Source organism: Mucor velutinosus, assembly GCF_035048745.1.
Source record: "Mucor velutinosus strain NIH1002 chromosome Unknown tig00001563, whole genome shotgun sequence".
NCBI lineage: Eukaryota > Fungi > Mucoromycota > Mucoromycetes > Mucorales > Mucoraceae > Mucor > Mucor velutinosus.
Window position 1 is genome coordinate 2,528,437 of NW_027041904.1, and position 26,849 is coordinate 2,555,285.

A 26,849-nucleotide genomic window follows, 5' to 3' on the forward strand; every position below is an offset into this window, starting at 1 on the left:
CCAGCTTGATCTTTCGTACTTTTCATACACATCTCAAGATTGATTTGGAGATCAAAGTGCATTGCACAACAAAACACAGCATAATAGGGCATAACATTGATCAACGAGCTCCCTAGTATACTGGTAGCATAATAGACATCAAAGCTGTTGATTTATTTGATTGTGGTTTGAGCAAGAGTGTCAAGCCCGTTGCAATTATTGACGACATCAGTGCCAGTGTTCAGGAATTATTCGTTTATAGTGGCTTCTGGAAAACCTTATCATTTTGTATTGGACGAAAAAACGAAGACAAAACAAAAATCCCGTATGCATATACAAGGGCATTTGACGGTAATGCATGAGGTACTAACTCTTCAATCCATGTAGCCTTCTCACAAGAATTCAAGAAGACTTGGGACGCACTGATTACGTCGACTTTACCACACGACATGCCCTGCAAGAGGCATGTAGAATATATCACACAAACTTTTCAAACATTTACTCCAAAAGGAACTGCCAAGCGGTGCTGAAGACAGTGATCAACTTGGTGCTCAAGGTCAACTTGTGTCGACAGCGCATTTTTGGAGAGAAGAAGAAGAAGAAAACATATAAACGCAAGCAGAGAAAAAGACCAAAGCCGCAGTCAGAACAAGCAAAGAAGAAGCAAGCAATGGAAAAGCTTTTTTGGCTTTTGGACTGTGATCATCGGGTGGATCAATGCATTGACAAGCAATTAGGCATCATTTTTTCAAACAAGAAGAAGAAACCAGAATCAAAGGAAGCTGCTGCTGCCAAAACTACTGGTGCACCATCTCCAGTTTCCCGTAAAGGCAAATCGCGCATGTCAGCATCATCTTCACCACAACCATTGTCTACTACGGATGCTGAGCAAGACATTGAGTTACTTGATAGTGACGGCAGTGATTTGGAAAGTGTCATGGATGATGGGCTACAAGAGGAAGAGGAAAGTTGTGATTTGACAGCCAAGGAGATCAATGTTTTGACGTCTGTATCCGTGATGCTTTGCCAACCCCCCTCCATCAAAGGTGATAATTCCTCTGAATACATCAAGACGCAGTTGTACCCCGATAAGAGAGACTCTATTCCAGCTAGTGCCCTTGATTGCTGCTGCACGATCATCAATGCCATCGAATCTCTTGTTCCTAAGGAAGATTTCCCCCTTCCATACAAGTGGTTTGGTTTGTTTCAGTTGCGCAATATTATTGTTACTTTCCGCCCTGGCCTTACAAGGAAGAACGCGAGAAGTCTCTTTTCAACAATAGAGGACACGCCGAGTCAAAAAAAAAATGGCAATTGCGTTCGATCCCGTAACCTTGTACTTATTATTCAGCAAACAGTACCACATTTACCAAAAGGACAAATCTGTATTCACCTCCTACTCAATGATCAAATCAATGGAAACAAAGGAGGATATCTTTTCAAATTTTTTTGACGTGCCCAAGATCAAGAAAATTCTGAAAGAACAAAAGCTCGACTTCAAGCATTATATCAAATTCAAAGACCAATACAAAGTTCATCTGGTGGGTTCAAGAGTGAAAAAACACAATAATGGCTCCAATGGCTCCAAATCGGATGAGAACAGATCCAGTGCCTCCGAGTCCAGTGTAAACAGGTCAAGTGCCTCCAAGTCTGATGTGGACAAGGTGAAAAAATTCTCCAGTGATATCAAAGAAACAAAGAAGCAGTTGTCGTCACTGTCAAGGCAGCTTTCAAAACTGCAATGACATCGCCTGGACTGTGGCAATGAATCGCGCTCCTGGGAGAAGAAACACAACAGCATGAATTTTGAATTATACAAAAAGTTGAAGGATGCTAGAAGTGATTACGATGAATTGTGCATGAAAGTGTCAAGCTTGAAGTCATCGATAAAGCAAATGTCCAGTGAGATGTACATTTTGAACAAAAGGATCCACGGTCAACAAGTACATCAAGCTGCTGCTGATGCCATGCCAAAGCCATTGGCTGTTGACAGTAAAACTATCGTTCAAGGCACTGACCCTGGTGTGTTGACCACCGCCAGCAGTGTATGGTGCTCTTCTCTCACTCTTTTTGAGTCGATCAATCAGTTTCAAATGCTGCAAGATTATTCTGATACTGCGACCTCTCTTGGAAACGGAAAAACACTCGTCAAGTATGAAATGACAGCCAACATAGTCGATAATGCTGTCCTCTCCAACAGGCGAAAGAAGAGGAAGAAGTCGTCAGTCAAGAAGCTACAGAAAGGAAAGGCAACTGGATGAATCCGCTTGAAGAAACTTCACCAACATTTGGTAGCCAGTGAAGCCAGATCAGCTGCAACCATGTCCACCTTCAACAAGCCAAAGATGGTTACCTTCATAGGAAACTGGCATCGCAGTACTCAGTACCTCCGTGGCCACAGCACTCAAAGTATGAAGCCGTACATGTCAACGCTGTCCACAAGAAGCACAGTCAGATTGGTGGACGAATACAATTCTACAAAAATTTGCTGCTTATGTTTCAAGGAGACACAGAAACAACTGGTGCGTGATGAGGATAATAGAATGAAGAGGAACCTCGGTGCCGTTACATGCTTTAACCCTGAGTGTCCAAAAAGGCTGGCTAAACAAACTACCATGAATCGTGATGAGCAAGGAGCGAGTAACATTGCCCTCATTGGTTTTCCGGCACTGGTCTCACTTGGCAACAAGGTGTTGCCTCCTTTCAGTCGAGTTCAAAATCCTGATAGGTAAGTTGGCCTTTTCACTGGGATCTATCAGCAGATTTTTTGACCTCTTACTTTTTTATAGGTACGTCTTATCCCCCACTTATTCACATGTCTTTGCACGCCAGACTGGCAATATGAGGACACCCACTTAGTTGGTGAATTATTGCAATAAAACCAATTGTCGAATAGAGTCATTCGTATTACAGTTACACTAAACGGAGGTGTGGTAAGATGGAACTGATCTTGTTCTGGACAATTTGAATATAAATGTACATTTGTCTGGCAAGGAAGACACACAATGGCTGTGTGCAGAATTTGAATATATTCAAGAGCCAAATGTTGATTACAAAATGGATTTATAGGATCGATTCAAAGCAGTAATACTTGCCGTCTCTAGAGATAATGAGTTGCAGACAAGCTGATGCACCAGTGCTGTAGTACAGACTACAAAGTTTTTGATATTGCAGATGAACATGCCATGCGTTAGGTTCAGTCCTGTATTTGCGCAAGCCAATATGAGGCAGTTTTGAAGACAAATTCAGTCATTTTCTTGAGCGCTTTGTGAGATATTAGTGGAGAGTGTGATAATTGACTTGATTTTACCTTGGCATTGTGTCAGAAAACGAATACATTTGCACAATTACATTACTGTTCAAACAGGCTTCAAGCACTACATTAGGTGTGCATGAAACAGTCTCCTCCAGAATGCCCTACTGATGCGACAGTTCAATGACAACTTTGAGCTTCGAAATAGAGTAAAGACGTTACAGTATCATTTGGTTGGTAGATTATCGATTGCTCAGATCAAAGCGCTCTCCGAGAGATTTTATAGCCTCCAGCATTTCCAGTACTTTGTATGTGAAAACTACATTGCCAGGCATCTAAAGCAATCCAAATCATGGCCCTTGGATCTCAAAAATTTACAAACCTTATACACAACAGCAAGTTTCTTTGACAACCCGAAATACAGCATATTTGATGGATGGTCGGAACTGAGGAGTATTGAAGAAACAAGCGATCGCATGTACACATTGTTCATACTGAAGAGCACACAGAATCCTTTTCGTCAATTATCAAGAATCTGGCTTAATTTCACCCATATCAACATGGCAGACAGATTGAGAGCAACTAATCAACTGGTAGAGGGTTTGGTGAACTCACCCAACTTGAAAGTATTGACAATGATAAATGCTCACATCAATCTGGAACACATGGACCTGATTATTAAACAATGCGGTCGACTGAAATCATTGACACTGACATCCACACACTTGGACAAATACCGATCCGTCAGACACCAAGACGAAGAAGAGAAGCCATTTATCATTGACTATTACGGCAAACCCAATGCAACCGTGCCGACTGGCAGTTTGAAAACTCTAAAGATTACGGGGTCAACATTCGAGAGAGGTTTGCCCATCTTTTGTTACATCGCTGAAAACTATACAGATCTTCAGGAACTCGTCTGTCAGGCGAAAGTTGTTGATGGCAATCCCACTTTCACGGTAGATGAAAGCAGTGCGAGAGGGCTCTTCCACCATTGCAGCAAGCTCGAGAAATTTGAAAGCAATCTATTTTCATGGATAGGTCAATTCATCGATTTGATAGATCAGCACACCACCACCACTAAAGAAGAATTCGACATTGACATTTCCGACATAGCAGTGAGTACATTCATAGCACTATGCAGAAGCAAAAGACTTCGCGAGGTATTGAAAAAGCTAACATACAACTTTAATGAAGTACCTCAAGCACTCGAATCCAACCTTTTGATATTCTCTAGTTTGGTTGTATTATATTTGAACTATGATTGCTCCCTAGACGATGAAGGCGATAACTTCAATTTAGATGAAGAAATGTCTGTGCCGCCGCCCATACCGGTCGTTTCGCTTCTGGAAGCATGTAGATCATTGACATCTCTCTCTGTGGGTCACCTCCCTATCCTCATTGACAGAATGCCAACTATAAATCACAACATCCAGGTGATACAATTGACAATATGCTCACTGGAAAGCTTCGAAAGACGCTATGGCTTTTATAATTATGTATCTGATCATTGCTTCGAATTAGAGGCATTGGAATTAGATGAAGGCAATTATCGACATTCACCGAGCATCAGGGAGCTGACCCCAAGTCTTTATAGTCATACAAAGCTTCACAGTCTGGTACCTTTGCACAATCGAGTTTATCACTATGTCAAGCATTTAGATCAAGCAGGAACTAATGACTGGTATCTTGTTCGTCGCAATAGATCTACGAATGAAATCCACCACACCCTGCTTGTAGAGCCATCCTATGCCATGGTTAAGTCTACCAAATATGTCACAATCAAGTGCCATAATGCCAGTATATTCTACAGAGACAAAATTGTCGTTTAGAGCGCTTAGATACCCTTAGCTGGTATATATATATATATTCCTAGAATCATATAATAAATGTTCAGTCCCTAGACACTTTTACAGCCCTAATATAGAAAATGAGTTTCCAGGCATCTATCAGGCCTGGCTCATATATGATTAATGATTTTACAATCAACCAACAAAAACCACTTTTATTTTTACCCTCTTTCCTCTGCTCGATGCCCTCAACGTTTTTTTTTGAACGACGACCCGAAGCCTCAAAGATTTTACCAGTTACTGCAGACATGTTGTGCAGCCCATGAATCGTCAATGTCCAGATTAACGGTATTAAATACAGAATGCAAGAGAATAGCATGATAAACGATAACGTTATGCAATTTTCCACCTACTTTCCATACGCTTCAAGGGTATTTACTACTGTATTGCCTTATTTTTAAAGGTTTTTATTACTTGCTCCGCGTAGACAATAGTAGCAGGACTATAATCAAGCGGTGGGCGCAATTTTCTGTGATAGTATTATATACGTTTAGATAAAGTATGAGAACGATTTAAAAGAAGGACTATTATAGGCTGGCATGAATGAGATCTTCGTCGATCATCTTTTGGATGTCGAGTCGGATACTATTCAGCACAGCGGCGGGAGCGAAGGAAGTTTGATCGAAGATAAGACGATAGTGGGCCTTCCAAATGTTAGACATCGCAATGACGACTATATGATGAGAGGAAGCACGAGGCCGCTGACTATATCGAATATTGTAAAAGTCGAGAGTGAGGAGGGAATGGCGGATATCATCAATGGTTACCGTGGGCCAGAGGAACTCAGAGATTGTATTGCCTTATGAAAAGGGCATTGAATTTGCCAGCCAGCTTCACCAGCCAAAATAGATTCAAACCCAGACTTTTAGTTTACTCCAGATTGGACAAATCTTGATGATTTTGGACTCGATTGAACTATTTTTGCAGATTCGACTATATAATATATGATGATCATCCTCTGCTTTTTTAAGCTTTCTTAAAGCGCTTTTCAAGCGGCATCCAATGATACCAAGTAAAATAGATGTTTTGAATAAACTTATTGAGCAATTTACGAAAATATGAAAAGAGGTTTCTGGCCAAAATGTCTAAATTTCACATATCAAGGTCCCACAAAGATGATTTCAGGGATTGCATTAAATCGATAGAAACATTTTGATTCAAGATATATCATATTAAAAGTCTTCATTTTCAAGGTGAAAAACGCGATCGTTTGATTTTCGACAAAAACCATGATGGACACCTCATGCTTTTTGGTCGATTTTTGGCCATGTTTTTTTTGATCCTCAAAAAGTTGAGCAAAGGTGTTAGAAAGTAACTGCCAGATGAGAGCAACTGCTTGGTATTATTCTGGTCATTTAAAACGGCCTTGAACGCGAGAAAACGCAGCTCAAATGCAGCTATATTTTGCTGTATTAGGCACACTCTTGACTAAAAATGGATAATATCTGTATGATACTTGCCTGTATATTGAGTAGCTACGTGTATATGGATATAAAGCATCACATAAGAATCAGATCCACAGATAATATAAAGGGTTTTTATGTGAAAGTAGAGGGTCAACATGAAAGTAGCAGTATTTTGATAAGATACGCAAGAGCAATCAGTAGCACGAGTTGCCGCTGCGCTGTTTGGTTCTCACCAAAGCGAAGCAAAGGTAGAGAACCGTCCGAAGCATAAACACTCATATGATTAGTGATTTTATATCAATCAACAATCAGGGTTCTTCTAACATTTATCTATATTAATTTTGCGATACTAGCCAAAGGTCCACGGCAGCGCGAGCTGTTTGAACGTAGGTTGGTTTCTACCGAAGCGAAGCGTAGGTCAGGAAACCACCCGAAGTGTCGAAAGGCTCGTAAACATAATGCCGATTAAAACTTTCTGTAAATCTTGTCGCATCCCAACATGGCAACTATGTGTGAAAAGCAGTTCGTTTCAAAACATAGAAGCAAGTGGTCTGGAAGAACAATTTCAACAATGGAACGGTATCATTCATTTCTGCAAAAAACAACAAGAGTAAGTCTAAACAGCTTCCTTTTTCAATGATTATTGCTAACAGCCCATTATTTTAGCTGTGCATATGTACACTTCGCAAACGATGATATGGCCTCTGTCCGTTATCACAGCCGTGACAATGCAACACTTAATGGTGAGAAAGTTAGTATTTTACCTGTCATTAAAAACAATGAACCAGTGCATTATGCACAACCTCCAACTTCCCTCCCTCCCCCCTCTCCCGCACTATCAACTTCGGCTATCGAGCTTCAACAAAAATCTCAACGGCAACAATCTCAACACAATGCTTTCAATACCGTGATAAAGAGAAATCTTGTTGAGGTTGATGATATGTTGAAAGCTTATGAGGAAGAGATTCAGAGACTTAAAAAAAAAAGAAAGATCATACAAGAGTTGTTGTACACAGTTTCAACAATTGTGTTTGAAATCATATGGCTGAAATAAGAACTTTTTCATGGTAAATTGATCAAACTTATTTTTCCACGACAGATCAATTACATCTGTGCAAAATAAATGATTTTAAGGAGTAAAAAAAAACTATTACAGAGTGCACCTGACGACAAAGTTAAGAGTATAGTGCTTTTCAGCTGTTACACCATACAACCCCTTACTTTGTATCATTTAACCGGGTAAACATATATTGTGGCCTTTTGAGAATTAGTTTTCTCCAAGAGATTTAGCATAATGATGATAGAGAAAGGGATATTTATTTATCAATGCAAGCAGTGTCAGTTCATTGATAACTTTGGAGCAAGTATAATGGGATCATGTCATGTAACGTACATCATCACAGCCGTATTTGCTGATGCATTGCGTAAGCCGAGTATTGAGAAGTGGCAAAATCAGCAGATGAGCATGTACATGATCTTGGAAAAAACGAGGACATGCATGTTTTACGGCCAGTTCTCTCTGTATCACTCAAGCATCGAGAGTATTATATTTGTATGAATAAGCAAGCGCTCTGCACGATCCATTGAAACTGTAAATGCAGTTTAATGAGTTGTTTTTTCAGAAATCAAATACCTAAACTTCTTGAAACAACACAAAAGTAGATTACATGCATCTTTTTCTCGACAAAGAGGCTATAAAACTCGTATATGGATCAACCGATTCGATCTAAATCTTATATTAAAAAGAGCCACGCAACTTTTCCTGAAAGCAAGTGTTCCTGATTGACATTGCTCTTTATGTGGAACCTCGTTCCTGGTTACTATGCTGTATTCGTAAAGCCGAGAAACTCGAAATGGATTTTTTTTGACATGGCCCTCATTCAACCGAAAAAAGACAGGCAAGAATATGCGAGCAGTATTTGTATTCATCAGGTTTTTTTTGTGCAAGAAGAAGAAAAAAGTAACATAGATCAATCACAATACAATAATAACAAGTTTTTTTTTTTTTTTTTTTTTTTTTGGTGCTTGAAAGGGTAGATTGTCATATTTGGTTTGATTGATTTTCTTTTGTTTATCGTTCTAGTGTTTGGGTTTCACAAGTCTACTGAATTTTTGCTTTTCTAAATGTTGTAGAGCATCATAAACCACAGGAAATATATTTCATAAACTCGATAGCATGTGATTGATGCAATCACAATACTGCGCCTTCAAGCCCAAAAAAAAAGACAATGGAAATGAGAGATAAGCCGGCCAAATCCTACCTGCTATTGCATTGCTTAGCACAGTGGTATGTGAATAGTTACACAGGCATTGGCTCATTATAAGAGTAAGGGTTTCTATCAGCAGGATATTTCGCTATTATTAGAAATAGAAAGATAGAAACGCCACACGTAAATATATATATCGAACATTGCAGGCAGCACTTTTCAGTTTTTATTATATGAGTATAGGCGATTGTTTTATCTGATAAGGTGTATTGTGCATACATGTGTATAAATAAAAGCGAGAGAGTTCTGTATAGATTAAATAAATGAGAATGGCTGGTAGTAATAAATATGTAGAATATGTATGTATGTGTATATGTATAAGAAATCTATCGAGAGATTTTAGTGATGAAATGTGCGGATCTTTTGTCTTTTCTGTCGAGCAGCATTGGCAGCTGCTAAAGCACAAGGTGATAAAGTTATGAGAACTGCTGTGGTGGTTCTAGTTTTATTATGATGATCGCCTTCAAAGGATATACCAGATAGCTTTTGAAGTGTCATTGAATACGAGTCGGAACTGCCATACACATAATTGTGTTCATTTTCCTCGCAATCACTGTCTTGTTGGTTGAATCTGTTGCATGAAGAGGAGGAGCAGGTAGACGAGGCAGAATCAAAATCTTGCTCTTGTGACGGATGAGAGGGGCGTAATATGAAATCATGGTTTGAAATGAGATTGAGCCTTGGTGGCAGTGCCAATTGAGTGGTATAACGAAGAGACCAAGACGAGGGAGGAGCCGCAGGTTTAATGGAGTCCACCACTTTGATCTTCTCATTAAAAGCATCTTCATCACCTTGCTCCAAAAAGTCATCTTGCATCAAACATTTTTCTTGAAACAGATCATTGGGCAATGTTCTGTGTTTACGAATTTCTGTTCGCATTTTCATTAATTTTGAAATACAAGTGTAAAGGCTGCTGGATCGCTTGGATTCGGTCTTTATACGACATCTTGTTGTTGCTGGTTCGATTTGAATATGATTTGACATTTTTAAATATTTAGGGTGGATAGTAAACAAGCAAAATGAAAGAGAAACATGGCCATTAATGATCAAATGTTGGGCTTTATATACAAGAAAAAACCGGGCCGCCTCAAAATGGAAAAAACTCTATATGAAATGTCTACAGGCTCATCATTTACAGATAAACAAACAACTGGATACACGCACGCGCAATAAAGTTCGTCTCCACTACGTTTTCCCCCTTAGTGTATATGGTGTAGTGTTCATTTTTGTATATATATATATATATAAAAAAGAAAACTGTTTCATAATAAGCTCCTAAATGAAGCAAATTCCCCTTTCCTTCTTTTTTATATGGTAGCATGGCACGTTATGCGACAGAAAGAAAAAATGCATCATGTTGATCTTGGGTCAGTGATTTATTATGATTTATGTAGGATGACTATGGTTCTATGAGCAATGGCGCTTGCTGTTCGTTTTGCTGCTGCGGATGTGATGGTTTTTCAGTGATAAAAGTGATATCTCGTTTACATATGGGGCACTGCATTACAAATAAAGTTGAGATTCGGATTACATTATAAAACAAACACAATTAACTTACGAACTTCTTTTGTGTGGTGAGCCAAGCATCGACACAAAACGTATGAAAATCATGCTTGCAGGGTAATACTCGTAATTCTTCGCCATTGATATAATCCTCTAGACAAATGGCACACTCCTCGGCTTCATTTTCCTTGACCTTTTCAGTAAAAAATTGCTTCATCAATAGTCGAGATACTACATCGACAGGCGCTACTTCTCGTTGTTTTCGATGTCTCTGTCGCAATTGCCATGAAATGTATATAAAGATCATCATGACGCTGGGAGAAACAAATATAATCATCAAGACATCGAGAAGTGGCCTACATGAATGCATAAGCATAAGATGGACATGAGGATGAATATAGTCCATACCATGTAATAAAGTCATCCAACTGTAGCAGTATCATCATGGGTGCATCTACAATTTTCGACAAATAAAGCAGTGCTCTGTACTCGTTCTTGGCCAGGAAGACGCTTGGGATGGTGATGTCTGATGTATCACCTGTTGAAACGAGTTAGCATCCAATCCAACGCTAATTGAATAGTACTTGCCTGGAGCATACATGGTGATCCATCCCGATTGATGCTCTGGATCACCTACAGCAACAGCAATGGCGCCAGATTCTTGCATGTTTCTAACTTTTGTTATAAACGAACATCCACCTCTCCTCACTAATGCTACCCAGTCCGCGCATGGAGCCTCTACTTTTTTACAACCTGTTGGATCAGCTAACGGCTCGACTAGGTAACCTACTTTTCCATTAGTTGATAGTCGGGGGCCAAATGAAGCTATACGGTCTGCATAGGTTTCGTTTGTAGCCTAATGCAGAGACTAGAGATGTTTAGTAACATGCTGATCGGGGATTATATCGAGAATCAAACTGACAATGACTAGTAAAGAGGCATGAACTATTGATATAATCGAGCTTCCAAGCAATAGAGGATAGTGCCACCTCATTTCTTGAGCTTTTGGATCAAGAAAAAGAGAAGAAAGGGAAAAAGAAACGGAAAAGAAGGGTAAACAAATCATGATCCTACAATGATATTTAAATTATCTCGGAATAAACACTGCCATTTTGCGTGTGTGTGTGTGTGGGTAATCTCCCCCCCCCCCTCTTTTGCCCTTACAACCAGACATTCGCTGAGCAGAAAATTAATCAGAAAAGAAAATCCCTTTCGAAAGCAACTGCCTTTTCTTTATTTTCCCTCTTTCTTTCTGTTTATTTTATTTATTTTCGTCTTGTTTCGTCTAACGTTTGTTTGAAGCAGATCAACAAACAAAATACTTCAGTAACTATGGAAGCACAGTACAATGACAAGAATACGTTGACGCAAGTTATTACAACAACGACAATAGTCAAAGACTACGATCCTAACACTGGAAACAAACTGCTAAACGACTACATGATACTTAGAGAGATAGGAAGAGGAGTCCATGGCAAGGTCAAGCTGGCTCAACACATGGGAACAGGAGAGCTAGTGGTAACTATACAACACTTATATAACCATGCTAAAAGACACCATGCTTAAAACTCAGTATCGTAGGCTATCAAAATAGTAGATAAAAAGAGTCGCAGACGACAGATGGGATACAGCTTATTGAGAGATCATGGACCAGGAGGAGGAGGGACGGAGCCAGCATCTAAAGAAAACGAGCAAAAGATCAGAAGAGAAATTTCAATATTGGAGAAATGTTGCCATCCAAATGTAGTAAGATTGCGTGAGGTGATTGACGTTCCAGAGAGCCGAAAGATCTACATGGCATTGGAGTACACAGAAAGTGGAGAGATTGAATGGAGAGATAGCAAAGATCAACCAGTAATGACAGTCGATGAAGCAAGGCGAATATTCAGGGACATTGTAAACGGATTAGATTATCGTGCGTATATTTCAGTTGTTGTATTATGCATGATTTATTAATGTCGTATGTGCAGTTCATTTCCAGGGCATCATCCACAGGGACATCAAGCCAGCCAATCTACTATTATCGCACGATGGCGTTGCTAAAATATCAGATTTCGGCGTGTCTTATTACAATCCGTACCTTGCATCAACACACACCGGCATAGCACTGCATCCATCTGACGAAGAACTCAATAGAATCGACAGAGAACTGGCAGAAACTGCAGGCACTCCGGCTTTTTTTGCTCCTGAACTGTGCTGTGCTGGTGATCAATCCACTGCGCACACAAAAAAATCTCACATTTCGAAAGCGATTGATGTGTGGGCTCTGGGAGTTACACTTTACTGCTTTATATTCGGGCAATGTCCATTCATTGCAGCAACAGAATTCGAATTGTTTGATACAATACCCTCTCAGCCGTTGACGTTCCCTCCTGATTTCAATATTGATCCAGATTTGAAGGATTTACTGATTCGATTGCTTGCCAAACATCCCCAAGATCGCATAACATTGGATCAGGTAAAACGCCATCCGTGGGTGATTGCGGATTTAGATGATTTCGAAAATTGGATTGCTACAACAGAACCACATCACTATTTTACCACCGTCATTCAACAACAACCCACAGATGATGCATTGGACGACAATCCAAACGTTACCATGATGGACCGTTTACGTCAATCTATTAGAAAGCTATCATTTTCCTTTGCTGGTAACAGTGGAAATCAAAATTCAAGCCGGCGTAAATCATCCAAGCAGCAGCAGCAGCCACCAGTATTACGTCCAGTTTCCTATCAACCGCCTCCACCTACAGGCTCTTCACCCAATCTACACCAACAGCACAACAACACAAACTTAATGCATCGTCTATCTCAACCGCTGATGAGCAAACAGCCTTCTTATTCCACATCTCTATTACCTCATGCCACAAATTCAGTCATACCCACTGTATCGTTATCAACAGGACATACATTAATATTTAATTCTGTTGGTTTTTCTAGCAGTACTATATCAACACCACCTCCACCACCTCCCACTCATCCGCTAAGGCCTATATCCCCGTCCTATCTATCAGACGACTCTTATTCCATTGCCGAACACCACCATGAGCTCTACGAAGATGAAGAAGAATACAGTCATGCAAGGGCCTCAACCTCTTCATCAAAAAGACCTGATCTCAGCAGAAGAGTCTCCTCTGCTTCCTCCTCCTCTGGTTTAGGATTGACATTTGGCCGATATCGTGGTGGCATGACGCCTATGGAAGTGACAAATAAATAACACTGCTTTTTTATCGCTTTTTATGCCGTGCTGTCAGTCTCATATGCAATTGCGAATAGGGTGACAATTTTGAATTTTGTGCAGTAAAAAATGTACTAGCCGATCTATCTCGCTACGCTCGATGTCGGTGTCGCCCTGTGGGTTCTCGCCAAAGACATTTTAAATCAGACATTATAACATTTTGGTATATCAAGTAGATTGTAAACAATCAATCATTAGCTAGTAAAAGGAATGCTATATTAGAGCCACCAGGAGGAGGAGAGGAGGTATCTCCCTCAGCGTCCTTTTTGCTTACACTGATATCAAACGAAGCCTATTGTTGGGACAATGTGAAAGAAAATTCAAATTTTATGCAGCATTTGTACGCCACAATCTCCATTTTGTGATATTGAATTGTCATATCATTCGCTGCTGCTGATGCTCTTAATAAGATGGCGACATAAAGCTGGCCATGCGCAAATACAGGACTTGTGCAAGGTCTACAGCGACGTTTTTGAGACATTGCCATTCCAAAAGACAGCTTTATGAGGCAAAGCTTCCCAAAAAGTATTTGCGCTAAGCAATTGTCCTTTCAGCTCAATTGTCCCCATTTAATCGGTATCGCAATCGTTATTGTCATCATCAGAAAGGTATTTTGACCAGCCAGCAGTAGCGCTACCCGTCGCCCCCGCCAAAGCGTATTCAAACTCAGTTTGTTCTTTTCTGCCCAAGATTGGTCAAATTATGTCTTTTTCGACCTCTTTAATCTATTCTCTGATATTCGACTATATAAGCTGTAATGATCACCCTATGCTTCCTAATACAGTCCCTGGTGGTAGGGCGAAGTGGTAGAACTCCCGTATGCCAACGGGAGGATCCCGGTTCAAATCCTGGTGAACGCAAGTTGTTTGATTTTTTGACGTAGTACTGATGTCCTCGTTTGGTGTTTTTGTACTCTTATCCATGATCTATATTTTGACGATTTCCGCAAGACTGTACTGGCTCTAGGAGTCGCACCTTATTAGTAGTAGATTTCTTTCCCAACTTAGTTCAAAAATATCTTATTCCCCTTCATTGCAGACATTGGGTCCACCAACAGTCTTTTCTATCCCTCAGCATGACATTTAAAGGACTTTAAATAAAACCTGGAGCTTGACTCCCCTACAAAAAAAAAAAAAAAAAAAAATGCTTCCTAATACATCGTCTTGCTCGCTCTCTTGCTCGCTTGGATGCCGAATTAAATCTAGATCCGTAAGTATTTAGCTTTCACTCTTTTATACATCTTCTTCTACATTTTCCATTTCTGCTTACCATTCGATCCTCGTGACTATATATCCAGTCTTTTTTTTCCCTCATAACGACATTTAAAGGACTTAAAATAAAAACTGGAGCTCATCTCCCCCTACAAAAAAAATGCTTCCTAATACATCCTTGAAGTAATTTTCAAGGCGCTTCCAATGATGCCAAGTGATATAGATGTTTCGAATGAACCTGCAGTGCAATTTAATAAAATTTGAAATGAGGTTTTAAGCGAAAATAGCCATATTTTGCATATGAAAACCTCATAAAAGTAGTCACAGAGGTTGCTTTGGATCGAGAGAAACATTTTGATCTGATATCATAACATAATAAATGTTCAGTCCTTTTGCACTTTACAACCCTAATATGGAACCTGAGTTTCAAGGCATCTATCTGGCCTGGCTCATATGAGAATAATGATTTTACAATCAATCAACTAAGACCACCATCTTTCCTCTGCTCAATGCTGCCAGCAACGTTTTCTTTGAACGACGACCCAGAGCCTCAGAGATTTAGTCAACGGCTGCGATCGAGACAACAAAACGAACATACTCGACCATTGAGAAGACCACGTCGTAATAGAAATCTAGGTAACATATTGTTTGAATTACTAAAAAACATGGAATTAATTTTTATTTTGTTACAAAGTTGATATTACTGATAACACCCAGTTTAAAGAAACCGACCATCTTTTTGAGCGAAATGTTGATTATGATCCAAATTCCCCTACTTACTGCAGACATGTTATGCAGCCCATGAATCGTCAATGTCCAGACTGTAACGCATTGTTGTATACTGAAGAGCTTTTAAAAAACAAATTTTCGATGTGTTGTAGACAGGGAAAGGTTCAATTGGAAGCCCTGCAAAATCCTCCCCAGCCACTACGATCTCTACTTACTGATTCAGACCAAGAAAGTCAGCATTTCAGAAATAGCATTAGAGCCTACAATAACAGCTTTGCCTTTACATCACTTGGTGCACAGCAAGATGAGGGCTACAGTGGATTCAACAGTGGCACTTACACATTTCGAGTTCAAGGCTCAACATACCATAGAATTGATCCTATCTCTCCTATGCCAGGATTTGCCCCACAGTATGCTCAAATATATTTTACGGACCCTCAATACCAAGCTGGCATGCGCAGAGGTATATTTTCGCAGCTTCATGAACCTCTGCTTGAGCGTCTACAAGAAATGATGATGAGAGAATGTCCCTTTGCGCAGACTTTTGAGATGGCAAGACAACGTTTCGCTCATAATGAAGACAGTTTTCACATCATGATCAATGGCCGGGCAACAGCGACATTAGGAAGAACTTATTCTGCCCCTACTATAGATGAAGTGGCGGCCATTGTTATAGATCCAGTCTCCACAGACGATCCAAATTATGTCCCTCATCTAAGGAGAGATGTGGCAACATTTCGTAGAAATGGCACTATGGAGCATATTATGAGTGAATGCCATAGATCCTATGATTCAATGCATTATGTTTTGATGTTTCCGAGAGGTGAGAACGGATGGCATGTCAATATGCCACTCAGCATTACTACGAATGCCTCCTTCGAAGATGATGATGAAGGTGATGCAGTTAATAGCGAAACTGATGACGATAATACTGCCAATGCAGTTGAAACTGAAATCGATGGCGATGATGTCGAACAAGAAGTTACAAGGCCTATTACCACCATTAGAAGAGCCCAGCAAAACATTAGCGTAATGCAATTTTATGCTCATCGATTGCAAGTAAGACCCAACGCAGGAATGCTGCATTATTTCGGCCGGCTATTCCATCAATATGTAGTGGACATGTATGTGAAGGTTGAACATCGACGTTTGGAATATCTACGAAATAACCAGGGATCGCTACGAACAGAGCTGTATTCAGGGCTTACAGATGCAGCGGTATCTGATAGCACCATCTCCACTGAGGAGATTGGTAAGCAAATTATTTTACCCTCATCACATACTGGATCACCAAGATCAATGCAGCAGTTATATCAGGATTCAATGGCAATGGTTTCTTCATTGGGTAAACCAAGCTATTTCATAACATTTACCTGCAATCCAAACTGGCCCGAAATTGTCAATGAATTACGCAACGGTGGTTTGAGCCCAACTGACAGACCGGATCTGTGTGCACGAGTTTTCGACATGAAGCTCAAGGAGTTGATTTCTGATATTAAGACAAAGCCATACATCTTTGGTAATGTCATTGGCTTTACTCATGTCGTTGAATTTCAGAAACGTGGCCTGCCACATGCTCATATGGTGATTATTGTGGATGAACCGAGCAGACCTACTCTTGAAACGTATGATAAGTATGTCAGTGCCGAACTCCCAGATCAAAGCAAGCACCCCAAAGCGTATGCTACAGTCGTTAGAAACATGATGCATACTCCATGCGGAAAAAACATCAATAAGAAAAGGCCATGCTTAGATGATAATTTCAAGTGCACCAAGCAATATCCAAAGCAATACGCCGAAGAGACTTTCATCGATTCTAAAGGATTTGTTCATTACAGACGACGAAGTCAACCAAGAAGCATGCCTGTCAAATTTGGGGATTATTATGCAGATAATCGATGGGTCGTACCTCATAACTTATACTTGGTGACAAAGTATGATGCTCATATCAACGTTGAAATTTGCGCAGGAGTCCAGGCAATCAAATATCTTCACAAATATATCACAAAGGGTAGTGACAAATCTCAAGTCAAATTAAGTAGAGACCAAGCCCAAGATGTCAATATCACAACCAACGGCAATACTGCCACTTCTACTATGACAGCAGCATCCACCTCTACGGCCACATCATCTGCTCCTACAGTAGGGCAGCCTCAAGAAGATAATAGCGATAGAGACGAGATCTCAACTTGGGTCAATGCCAGATACATTTCCGCCTCTGAAGCTTGCTGGCGCTTACTTGGAAAGAGTTTACACTCTACTTTTCCGTCAGTTACTCGACTGGCAGTTGATCTTCCAAATCAGCACAGGGTGTACTTTAACAACAACACTACTATTGCCAATGTAGTAAATGCTGCCACAGCAAAGAAGACTACTCTGCAAGCATTTTTTGAATTGAACGCATCAGGAGACGTCTTTGCGCAGAATTTGCTTTATATTGATGTCCCAAGACATTATTCATTCGACAAAAAGCAGAAAAAATGGGTAAAAAGAAGGCGAGGCATCAACAGCCAGAACCGTGTTAAAGGGATAGGCAGAATGTATTTCGTGCCTCCAAGTGCTGCTAATATGGAGAAATACTGCATGCGTCTACTTTTATTGCATGTTCGTGGCCCTCAAAGCTTTGATAATTTAAAAAACGTCAATGGTGTTCAATATGTCACATTTCGTGAAGCTGCTCAATCCATGGGACTCTTAGCAAACGAGGATGAATGGCATTTTTGTCTGGATGAAGGATATGCGATGATAAGAACTGGATCCTCTCAGGTGCGAGATCTTTTTGTAACCATTCTGATATTTTGCACTATCTCCACCTACAAACAACTATGGGATAATCACAAGGTTCAACTGTCTGAAGATTTTATTCATGAAATTCAACAATCTCAAGCTGTTCCACAAGAATTGACTGATGCTCAGCTGGAATCTTGCTATCAAAAGGCATTGATTGACATTAGTAGAAAATTAATGACGCATGGAAAATCAGTCAAGAATTATCCAGAGCTGCCCCAAATCGATGAATCTGTTTTCAATCAGGAGGATGAAGAGCTTCGATCATTATTTGATCAAGAGTTAGTTGGGTATAATCTGGAGACTTTGGCTACTGAAGTTCGAATTTACGAGGAAAGGATGAACGCTGATCAGCTTCAAATATACAACACTGTGCTTAATTCTGTAAACAATCCTGGCCTTGGTATCCCTACATGTTTCTTCATTGATGGTCCCGGTGGTACTGGAAAAACGTATCTGTATCATGCTCTTCTCACTAAGGTTAGAGCAGAATCAGGAATTGCTTTGGCAACTGCTTCTTCAGGTATCGCAGCAACTCTTTTACCAGGTGGTCGTACTGCTCACAGTACTTTCAAGATACCTCTCAAGACAGACCAAACATCAACCTGCCACTTCTCAAAACAATCAAACACTGCTAAACTTTTGAAGGAAGCAAAGCTGATTATTTGGGATGAAGCACCAATGACTCACAAGCACGCATTTGAGGCTGTAGACAGATCGCTTCGTGATTTGATGTCCTCAGTACATCCTTCTTATGCTGGAAAGCCTTTTGGTGGAAAAGTTGTTGTTCTTGGAGGGGATTTTCGTCAAGTTCTCCCGGTAGTCAAGAAAGGTAGAAGGGCAGATGCAGTTGCAGCCTCTTTGAAGGCATCATACTTGATGTCTCATACTAAAAGTCTCAGACTGACTCAAAATATGAGACTCACCAACGATGAAGGCCCTTCCTCATCTCAATTCGGTTCTAACAATTTCGCTCAATACTTGCTCCGTATTGGTGAAGGATCTGACCAACATCAATTTGGTGATACTCTGGCCATTGACCCCCATTTGGATTGTAGTTACATTGAAAGCTACAGAGAGATTATTGAAATTGCTTTTGGTGATGTATCTATGATGTCTTCACCGACGTCCTTTATAGACACAACTATCCTGGCAGCAACGAATGCGGTGGTGGATCAGATAAACGATCTAGCTCTGGCAGCGTTTCCTGGAGAATCTGTTGTATATCTATCCAACGATGAACATATCATTGATTCAGGGTCTCCGTCTAATACACCTGTTGAGTATCTGAATAGGTTGAAACCTTCTGGAATGCCTCCACATGAACTAAAGCTGAAAGTCAACCAGCCTATCATGTGTCTTCGAAACATCAATCCAAGACAAGGCCTATGCAATGGAACCCGTCTTATAGTCAGAAACTTGATGAGAAATACGATTGAAGCCGAAATTGCATGCGGTAGCCACCAAGGGAACTTTGTATATATTCCAAAAGTTTCGCTGCACAGTGACCAAGACACCGCAGAACTCGAGGGAAAGCTGTCAAGAACGCAATTTCCAGTGCAAAGTGCCTTCGCTATCACTATAAACAAAGCTCAAGGGCAAACCCTCCGCAATGTTGTCGTTTCTTTGCTGGACCCCGTTTTCTCCCATGGACAGTTGTATGTTGCTCTATCAAGAGTAACATCATTGAATCATCTCAAAATTGTTTTACAAAAGGCTGAAAACGAACAATCAAGACAAACTATAAACGTTGTCTATCAAGAAATTCTTTCTTAAAAATGCAAAGTTTTTCATTTAATAAAGTTTCTTACATTTTAGCTTTTATCTATTCGTGATATTAGCCAAAGGCCCGCGGCAGCGCGAGCCGCCTGAACGTAGGTTGGTTTCCACCGAAGCGAAGCGTAGGTCAGGAAACCACCCGAAGTGCTGAAAGGCTCGTATACCATAGTAAAAGCCTTCATTTTCAAGGTGAAAAACGCGATTGTTTGATTTTCGATGAAAATCATGAGGTACCCCTCATGCTTTTTGGTCGATTTTTGGCCATGTTTTTTTTTGGTCCCAAAAAGTTGAGCAAAGGTGTCAGGAAGTTACTACTACTCGAGTACATTTGTTTGGCGTCATTCCGGTGGCTCAGAAAGGTCTACATGTCAAGATATGAAGGCTTGAAAGCTGTCAGATTTGATTATGTATTACTTTATAGAGTTTATTTACAGGGCATAAATCACATCTTTGGTAGCTGCCTTTTACTGGAATGGCAGTTCTGTAGCTTAAGCAATTTTTAATTCGAATAGGAGGCATATTGATTTTGGTAAAGCTGATTCATGCAAATTTTGATGCGCTATGCTGTAGATAAACTTATTAACAATGGAACTGAAAACCCGAATTTGCTGCTTGAATACTATGGTTTTGCATATTCGCTTCGCTACAATCAAGCCCTCATATAGGTCAATGCTACCAAGTGTTGGATTAGACTCCTTATTACCATGTCTTTGCACCTTTGCTTCACCACGGTAAAACCGCCCTATAATTCAATGCTATCAAGTGTTGGGTTAGATGCGTTATGTTCTTCCCCCAAACCCCCTCCTCATTGCCGGCTTTGCTGGTGGGTTTATTCACCTTGTACGGCACACAATTCTTTTAACTTTTGAGAGGATATGATTTGTTTGTCTACTTTTTTTTTTGAATGTTTTACAGTAATATTAGACAGTTAAGACCACCTCATTGCCGTCTCATGTATCTGACCTGGTGCTCAGTTTTTCAATGAAAAGCTGAAGGTATCCCTTTTTTTTATGTGCGTATTCATCTAAAATCAAGTGTTTCAAGATTTTATTGCGTAAAATTAAATCATATCCTATCTATATACATTGTGTGTGGCTTCTTTTCGAGTTTATATATAATCTTGCTATTTAGCAGTAGATTTACGCTTCAGCATACAATAATCTCCCCATTCTAAACCAGGAGAGCCAGGAACCCAGAATGCTCGTGACAAGCGATTGGAGTTATCAGCATCCAAGAAAGGGAAACACTCCACCACTTCCCAATGCTCAATATCTTGGATATAACGAGGCTCAAGAGGAGAGGAAGGGCGAAGAGGAAAGTCCACATCGACTAAATAATCGCACTCTTCAGGCTTGACATACACACTTGGGTTCTCCTTGTTCAAATCATTGAAACCCTCTGGTGCCTGACGAGCACCATACCAACCATAAATACGCTTTCTGTAATATTGCTCTTGTCCATCCACTTCATATGATCCAACACCCAAATCCTCCTCAAATTCTTGAGGCAACTGTCCTTCAAAGTTTGTCTTGAGGAATTGGAGGCGAGTGTCACTAGGTAAAAAGAATTGCGATGGGAATCGATACCATTCTTTGCCAACGCAGACGTTTTTCAGTTTGAGATCGACATTATCAGGGAAATCTTCTTGAATATAGTTGCGATTGACGAGTTGATCCGGTGCTTGCTCCTTCCAAAGGGAAGTGTAAACTTGGAAAGGTGCACGATAGCGAGTGAGAAGAGCAGTGATACGAGAGATGGATAAAATACCGTAGACAAACAAGATAACCAAAGAAGTGTAACGCAGGACAATGACACGAGTATTGACATCAGCGCCCAAGAAGCCGGCAAAACGACTAGCCCAAGAACGGATCAAGAAGATGGAGATGGCAGCATTCAATGCGACCAAAGGATAGGCAACATACATGAAACGTTCTTCCTTGTGTGCTTGCAAAGAGAATACAGTGAACCAGAGGTAGAAAGGAACCAACTTTAAGCCCAATTGAATGTATGGCCAAACTTGATCCATTCTGGTGGTACCAGGAATGCGATTACGATCAATGAAAGCGGTAATGAGAACACACACAGCAGAGCCCAAAGCCAGAATAAACACAATATTGAAGTTCAAGATACCGTTCACAATGTAATAGTACCAAGGCTCCACACCATACAATTCTGGTCCACGTCCTTCGGCATTTGACAAGACATTGTATTTGATGATATTCCAAGCAACGATGGTGTATTTGCGATAGAACATTTGGTCCATTAACATAAGAATGAATGACAAGCCTCCACCACAAATGACAGTGGCTTCAATCAAACGAATGATGCGTCTGACACGCCAATTCTTACCAGCAACCGAGCGAACCACTGTGCCACCTTCTCTAATCATAGTATCACGACCATAGATGAGAACCTCTTCAGCGGCAAATGGAACACCAATGAGAGCAGCAAATGGCCAACCACCTAAGGCACCCAAACCAATCCAGAAAACCACCTTGTAAGTACGTCTCAAGTCAATGTCAGACACTGGTCTCAAGGCATATGAGAATGCCATGAATACACAGTACATGGCAAAAGTGGAGGGTAAATATGCTACAGAGCATGAATGAATATCTGGATGATTTGACCCGCATTTTTTCCAAGATGACTTACCAGTAGAGGCATTAAACATGCCAGCACCGAAAAACAAAATAGCGTATACGTAGCGACCGACGTGAGGGTTGATTTCTTCGGTAACTGTGCGATAAAATCTAGCTTCGACATAGGAGGATACAGCAGCAAGGAAGAGGCGAATAAGATAAAATGTTTGGAGCTACATCGATTTACTGCTTAGCTCTCCTACTGTTCCCCACTCATTCACGCGATGGAAATGCTTACCTTTGTCGAAGTCAAAAGCTTAGTAGCGAATCCCACAACAGCATTGACAAAGATGAAAGCCCAACTTCTGATTTTGTAATCAGTCGAGTACTCCCAAGTTTCACGACCATAACCTTGTAATAAATAATGAGTAGGTTCCCAGTAGTTGTAAACCTCATCGCAATCATCAATAATGCGGTATAATGCTGAGCAACAACGGATGATGAACAAAATTCTGAAGGCAGAGACAAGACTCAACGAGACTGTGCCTTGCTCACTCAGTAAAGCTTGAGCAGCTCTACAAGTAAGGTGTCAGCACCACCATCCTTCACAAGCAGAAGGCCATACAACTTACTTGACAGAATTGAGATCCGAACCAGTGGCAGGATTGGGAGCACCAGTACCAGTACTAGCAGCGGGAGGTGCTTGCTTCTTGTTCTTTTTGTTGTTTGTCGAACGTGAACGTAATTCAGAAGAAGACGCCATTTTTGAACGAGATGAAAAACAAAAGAAAAAGCCTTGAAATAACTAGAATTGAACATCACGTTTTTAATCAATGTTTGTTTCGCCTTCTGAATACCACACACTTTTGACCTTCTTCTCTGACCATATCGCAAAAAGATATTACCGCTCAAGTTTATTCGCATTTTCCCGAGAACTGAAACTTGTTGTATCGTCGGGGGACCTCACGTGGCATGTAAAGCTTCAAGATGAGGGATTTACCGTAGTGAAGGAGATCCATTTTCCACGTTTTTCAATGACTCTTGCATGGTCTTGGATCAAATCGTTGCATGCCACTTCTTCTGTTTGCGGTAATGACTGATTCTGATCAGGAACACTACAAGACCCGGTAAGAGAAAGCAATGGTATACTGAGGCGAATGATAAATCCTACATACATACACAGGAAGCCTTTCTTACTTGAAACCATTTATAGTAAATGAAGGCATTATTATGTATAAGCAGTGTCGAATTTCAAGCTAATTATTGGGCATCATTCATTCGAGAACTAGAGTATTTGCTTTGAGATTGGTGATTCTGATCACAGCAACAGAATTCTAATAAGAGCATAGCTATAAATCAATGTTTCCTGACCATATATATATATATTCGAATAATTAACTTACACCAACTCATAGCCCTGGTGACATTAAAGCCACTAACTTCCATCCAATGTTGATGAAGTTGATGAAATTGAGGAGGAGGTCTGCTGAAGTGTATTGCAACATTTGATCAATTCCCAATCTAAAGCCTTGAGCTTTTCTTCTTCTGGCCGGAGCTCTGCTTTTGTTCTTCAAAATGTTGCCTCTTCTTTGAAATGTTCTTTCAAACGCATAAAATCTTTAGCTCAATGTTCGAGGAAGCCAGTCTGTCGTTCCGATCTGTTTAGCAAAGATGAGGCATTGACTATTTCTGTATAAGCAGTGGCATTGCTAGTTTGGGCTTCAAGGACTGGATTTGCTAGTGATACTTGCTTTGTTCTTTAAGTGAATTTTCCAAATCATATACCTGGCCATCATAAGAGGGTATGACTGTACTGAGTCTGTTGATTTCCAGTCTTTAATTATTGGCAATACGTCTAAGAGATCTCATTATAGATGTAGCTTATTACGCGAAAGAAATGAAGAGAAACAGACATCAATCAACAGTGTATGGCTTACTTGAATATACTGCACGCCGTGAATAGTGTCATATGTACGCTTTAAGATATCAAGTAGGAGATGCATTGATGTACATTGAGTTACATACAACGAGACATTTCTCTGAAACAGGAGGTAATTTTCAGTGCCATCTGTTCAATGTAAGCATACTAATTCAGCGGTTGGTACCATGTGCTTACTGTCCAGAATAAATAGTGCAATGCCTGTGCTTGAAGCTTGCACATTGATGGCAATGTATGTGGTTTTCGAAAATGGGCGACTCAAACCCTAATCTTTCTAATTGCACTTTGAACTGTAGATCTCTGGATGTCAATGATTTCATTAAATGTGTGTAATTCGTGCAACTTCACTGAGTGATTTCGCCATGTTCCTGCACATTGCTGCATCTATTTCAGAGCCACGTTCATTTAACGAGGCAACTTCCATGAAGTCTCAAGATCAAAGATGGGTTCGAATATCTCATCTCGTATTCCTCATCCCTCGTTATATACAGACAGAATGCAAATGTCACTATGTCGACATGTGGATCCTATTAGCAGTTTCTCACATTAGCTATTACTTCAAATCTGGAACCACCAATTGGTCAGCTATTTATTCATGAATCAAGGTTTAGCAAACCGCTAACATTTGAGTTGGGAATCCGCGAAAATGGTGTACCGCGATGATAACTCTTTTTGTAACATACAGGAGATAGGTTATTCTAATGTGGCTTCCAAATCATGAAACACATCATTGGCGAACGAGATGATAGATGAAGATATAACCCCAGTTTTGGGTGTGTAATTGGGACACATTTGGAGTGATTATCTGATCTGAAAATCAGTTGTCATGGTGAATGCCTCTAAAACATCTTGGTTGTCAGGGGTAAAAAAAATAGAAGAAAAAAACAGACAAGTAGATCAAGCTTTTTGCTTTTTGCTTTTTTCTCTTTCCATCTTTTTTGATTTTCTGGTTTGCCATAAATAAACTAAACGTATCGGTTACTTGTACGGTACGAGACGATAAAAACGAGTGGTCTTTATCCAAAACAGTGAGTATGGCAACACATCTTGTAATAAAGGAGAATGAAATTGGAACCGTATCACTCTCACTCTTTACGACGCTCACAACGTCATACACTATTTGTTCGCGGTCTGGGAGAGGGAAAGAGAGGGCAGGAAAGCGGGCAACTGAAAGAATGAGCATTAAGCAGCTATAGTTTCTCAAAACACACTGAATTATTTCACGTGTTTTTTGTAATTTTTATTAATTATCCTTTTTTACACATCTTTTCTTTCTTTCTCTCTTTCTTTCTTTTTCCTCCTTTTACCTTTTTTCATATTTTCCTTTTGATACTTTTCATATTATGCAATCTATCAAATGTGTAGTTGTTGGTGATGGGTAATTTTTTTTGTGAATTTGTGCTGATTTTTTTTTGCACATTTTTCTCATCTTGCTGTCGTGTAGTGCCGTTGGTAAAACATGTCTGTTGATATCTTATACCACAAATGCCTTTCCGGGCGAATATATCCCAACTGTGTAAGTATTTTTTGCTGGATCCTATCGCTTGGAAGTCGTAAAGTAACCGTATTGTGATTTAGATTCGATAATTACTCTGCAAACGTGATGGTAGACGGAAAACCCATCAACTTGGGTTTATGGGATACAGCAGGCCAAGAGGATTACGATCGTCTTCGTCCTCTCTCTTATCCTCAAACAGACGTATTTTTGTGCTGTTTCTCTCTTATCAGCCCCCCTTCATTTGAAAATGTCAAAACAAAGGTAAACATTTGAGACACGCAGACATGCACACACACGCACACATACACATACAAGGACAATTATTTATTCGTTCATAGTGGTACCCCGAGATCAGTCATCATGCACCCAACATACCCATCATTCTTGTCGGTACCAAGCTTGATTTGCGTGAGGATCGAGACACAATAGAGAGACTTCGCGAAAAGAGGATGGCACCTATCTCGTATGCTCAAGGTTTACAAATGGCAAAGGATATCGGTTCAGTTAAATACCTCGAATGTTCAGCACTTACTCAAAAAGGATTGAAGAATGTGTTTGATGAAGCTATCAGAGCCGTTCTCTCCCCTCCTGTTCGACCAAAGAAGAAGAAGGGCTGTCTCATTCTCTAAGCAATCAGTATGCCTACTCAAAATCCAAAAAAAAATTGAAAAAAAAAGAAAAACTCTAGTGTTTATTTTACTACCATCACCAATCTCTCTTCCTCCCATTATTCCTCACTACGACGTCTACTCTGAAATCTTTATCATACTTTCCCCTCCTTCTCTCTAACATTACCCTTTTATCCTTTTTTTTCTTTTTTAATTTTTTTAT

General features: G+C 40.2%; 10 protein-coding genes across 10 annotated transcripts; 7 read left to right on the forward strand and 3 right to left on the reverse strand.

The window, feature by feature from the left end:
* Positions 1-649: 649 nt before the first annotated feature.
* ATC70_009442 (uncharacterized protein) lies at positions 650-1,724 on the forward strand (the record flags this gene model as incomplete). The annotated part of the gene is made up of 2 exons (XM_064828674.1): positions 650-1,204; positions 1,263-1,724. 2 exons carry the CDS (start codon positions 650-652, stop codon positions 1,722-1,724), a joined length of 1,017 nt encoding a protein of 338 aa, XP_064685876.1.
* Positions 1,725-1,778: 54 nt separating this feature from the next.
* Positions 1,779-2,240, forward strand: HIS1_2 (ATP phosphoribosyltransferase (ATP-PRTase) (ATP-PRT); the record flags this gene model as incomplete). The annotated part of the gene is made up of 1 exon (XM_064828675.1): positions 1,779-2,240. One exon carries the CDS (start codon positions 1,779-1,781, stop codon positions 2,238-2,240), a length of 462 nt encoding a protein of 153 aa, XP_064685877.1.
* A 60-nt stretch (positions 2,241-2,300) lies between these two features.
* CDC10_2 (cell division control protein) lies at positions 2,301-2,838 on the forward strand (the record flags this gene model as incomplete). The annotated part of the gene is made up of 2 exons (XM_064828676.1): positions 2,301-2,707; positions 2,769-2,838. The coding sequence occupies 2 exons, from the start codon at positions 2,301-2,303 to the stop codon at positions 2,836-2,838; spliced, it is 477 nt and encodes a 158-aa protein (XP_064685878.1).
* Positions 2,839-3,792: 954 nt separating this feature from the next.
* ATC70_009445 (uncharacterized protein) lies at positions 3,793-5,064 on the forward strand (the record flags this gene model as incomplete). Its single annotated transcript, XM_064828677.1, has 1 exon — positions 3,793-5,064. One exon carries the CDS (start codon positions 3,793-3,795, stop codon positions 5,062-5,064), a length of 1,272 nt encoding a protein of 423 aa, XP_064685879.1.
* Positions 5,065-9,094: 4,030 nt separating this feature from the next.
* On the reverse strand, positions 9,095-9,634 carry ATC70_009446 (uncharacterized protein; the record flags this gene model as incomplete). The annotated part of the gene is made up of 1 exon (XM_064828678.1): positions 9,095-9,634. The coding sequence occupies one exon, from the start codon at positions 9,632-9,634 to the stop codon at positions 9,095-9,097; it is 540 nt and encodes a 179-aa protein (XP_064685880.1).
* Positions 9,635-10,154: 520 nt separating this feature from the next.
* ATC70_009447 (uncharacterized protein) lies at positions 10,155-10,925 on the reverse strand (the record flags this gene model as incomplete). The annotated part of the gene is made up of 4 exons (XM_064828679.1): positions 10,155-10,253; positions 10,314-10,614; positions 10,667-10,796; positions 10,847-10,925. 4 exons carry the CDS (start codon positions 10,923-10,925, stop codon positions 10,155-10,157), a joined length of 609 nt encoding a protein of 202 aa, XP_064685881.1.
* Positions 10,926-11,590: 665 nt separating this feature from the next.
* Positions 11,591-13,475, forward strand: ATC70_009448 (uncharacterized protein; the record flags this gene model as incomplete). The annotated part of the gene is made up of 3 exons (XM_064828680.1): positions 11,591-11,776; positions 11,840-12,173; positions 12,229-13,475. 3 exons carry the CDS (start codon positions 11,591-11,593, stop codon positions 13,473-13,475), a joined length of 1,767 nt encoding a protein of 588 aa, XP_064685882.1.
* Positions 13,476-15,577: 2,102 nt separating this feature from the next.
* ATC70_009449 (uncharacterized protein) lies at positions 15,578-19,999 on the forward strand (the record flags this gene model as incomplete). Its single annotated transcript, XM_064828681.1, has 1 exon — positions 15,578-19,999. The coding sequence occupies one exon, from the start codon at positions 15,578-15,580 to the stop codon at positions 19,997-19,999; it is 4,422 nt and encodes a 1,473-aa protein (XP_064685883.1).
* A 1,126-nt stretch (positions 20,000-21,125) lies between these two features.
* Positions 21,126-23,344, reverse strand: ATC70_009450 (uncharacterized protein; the record flags this gene model as incomplete). Its single annotated transcript, XM_064828682.1, has 4 exons — positions 21,126-22,594; positions 22,655-22,814; positions 22,880-23,156; positions 23,214-23,344. The coding sequence occupies 4 exons, from the start codon at positions 23,342-23,344 to the stop codon at positions 21,126-21,128; spliced, it is 2,037 nt and encodes a 678-aa protein (XP_064685884.1).
* Positions 23,345-25,863: 2,519 nt separating this feature from the next.
* ATC70_009451 (uncharacterized protein) lies at positions 25,864-26,647 on the forward strand (the record flags this gene model as incomplete). Its single annotated transcript, XM_064828683.1, has 4 exons — positions 25,864-25,898; positions 25,965-26,036; positions 26,099-26,279; positions 26,357-26,647. The coding sequence occupies 4 exons, from the start codon at positions 25,864-25,866 to the stop codon at positions 26,645-26,647; spliced, it is 579 nt and encodes a 192-aa protein (XP_064685885.1).
* Between the last annotated feature and the right edge of the window lie 202 nt (positions 26,648-26,849).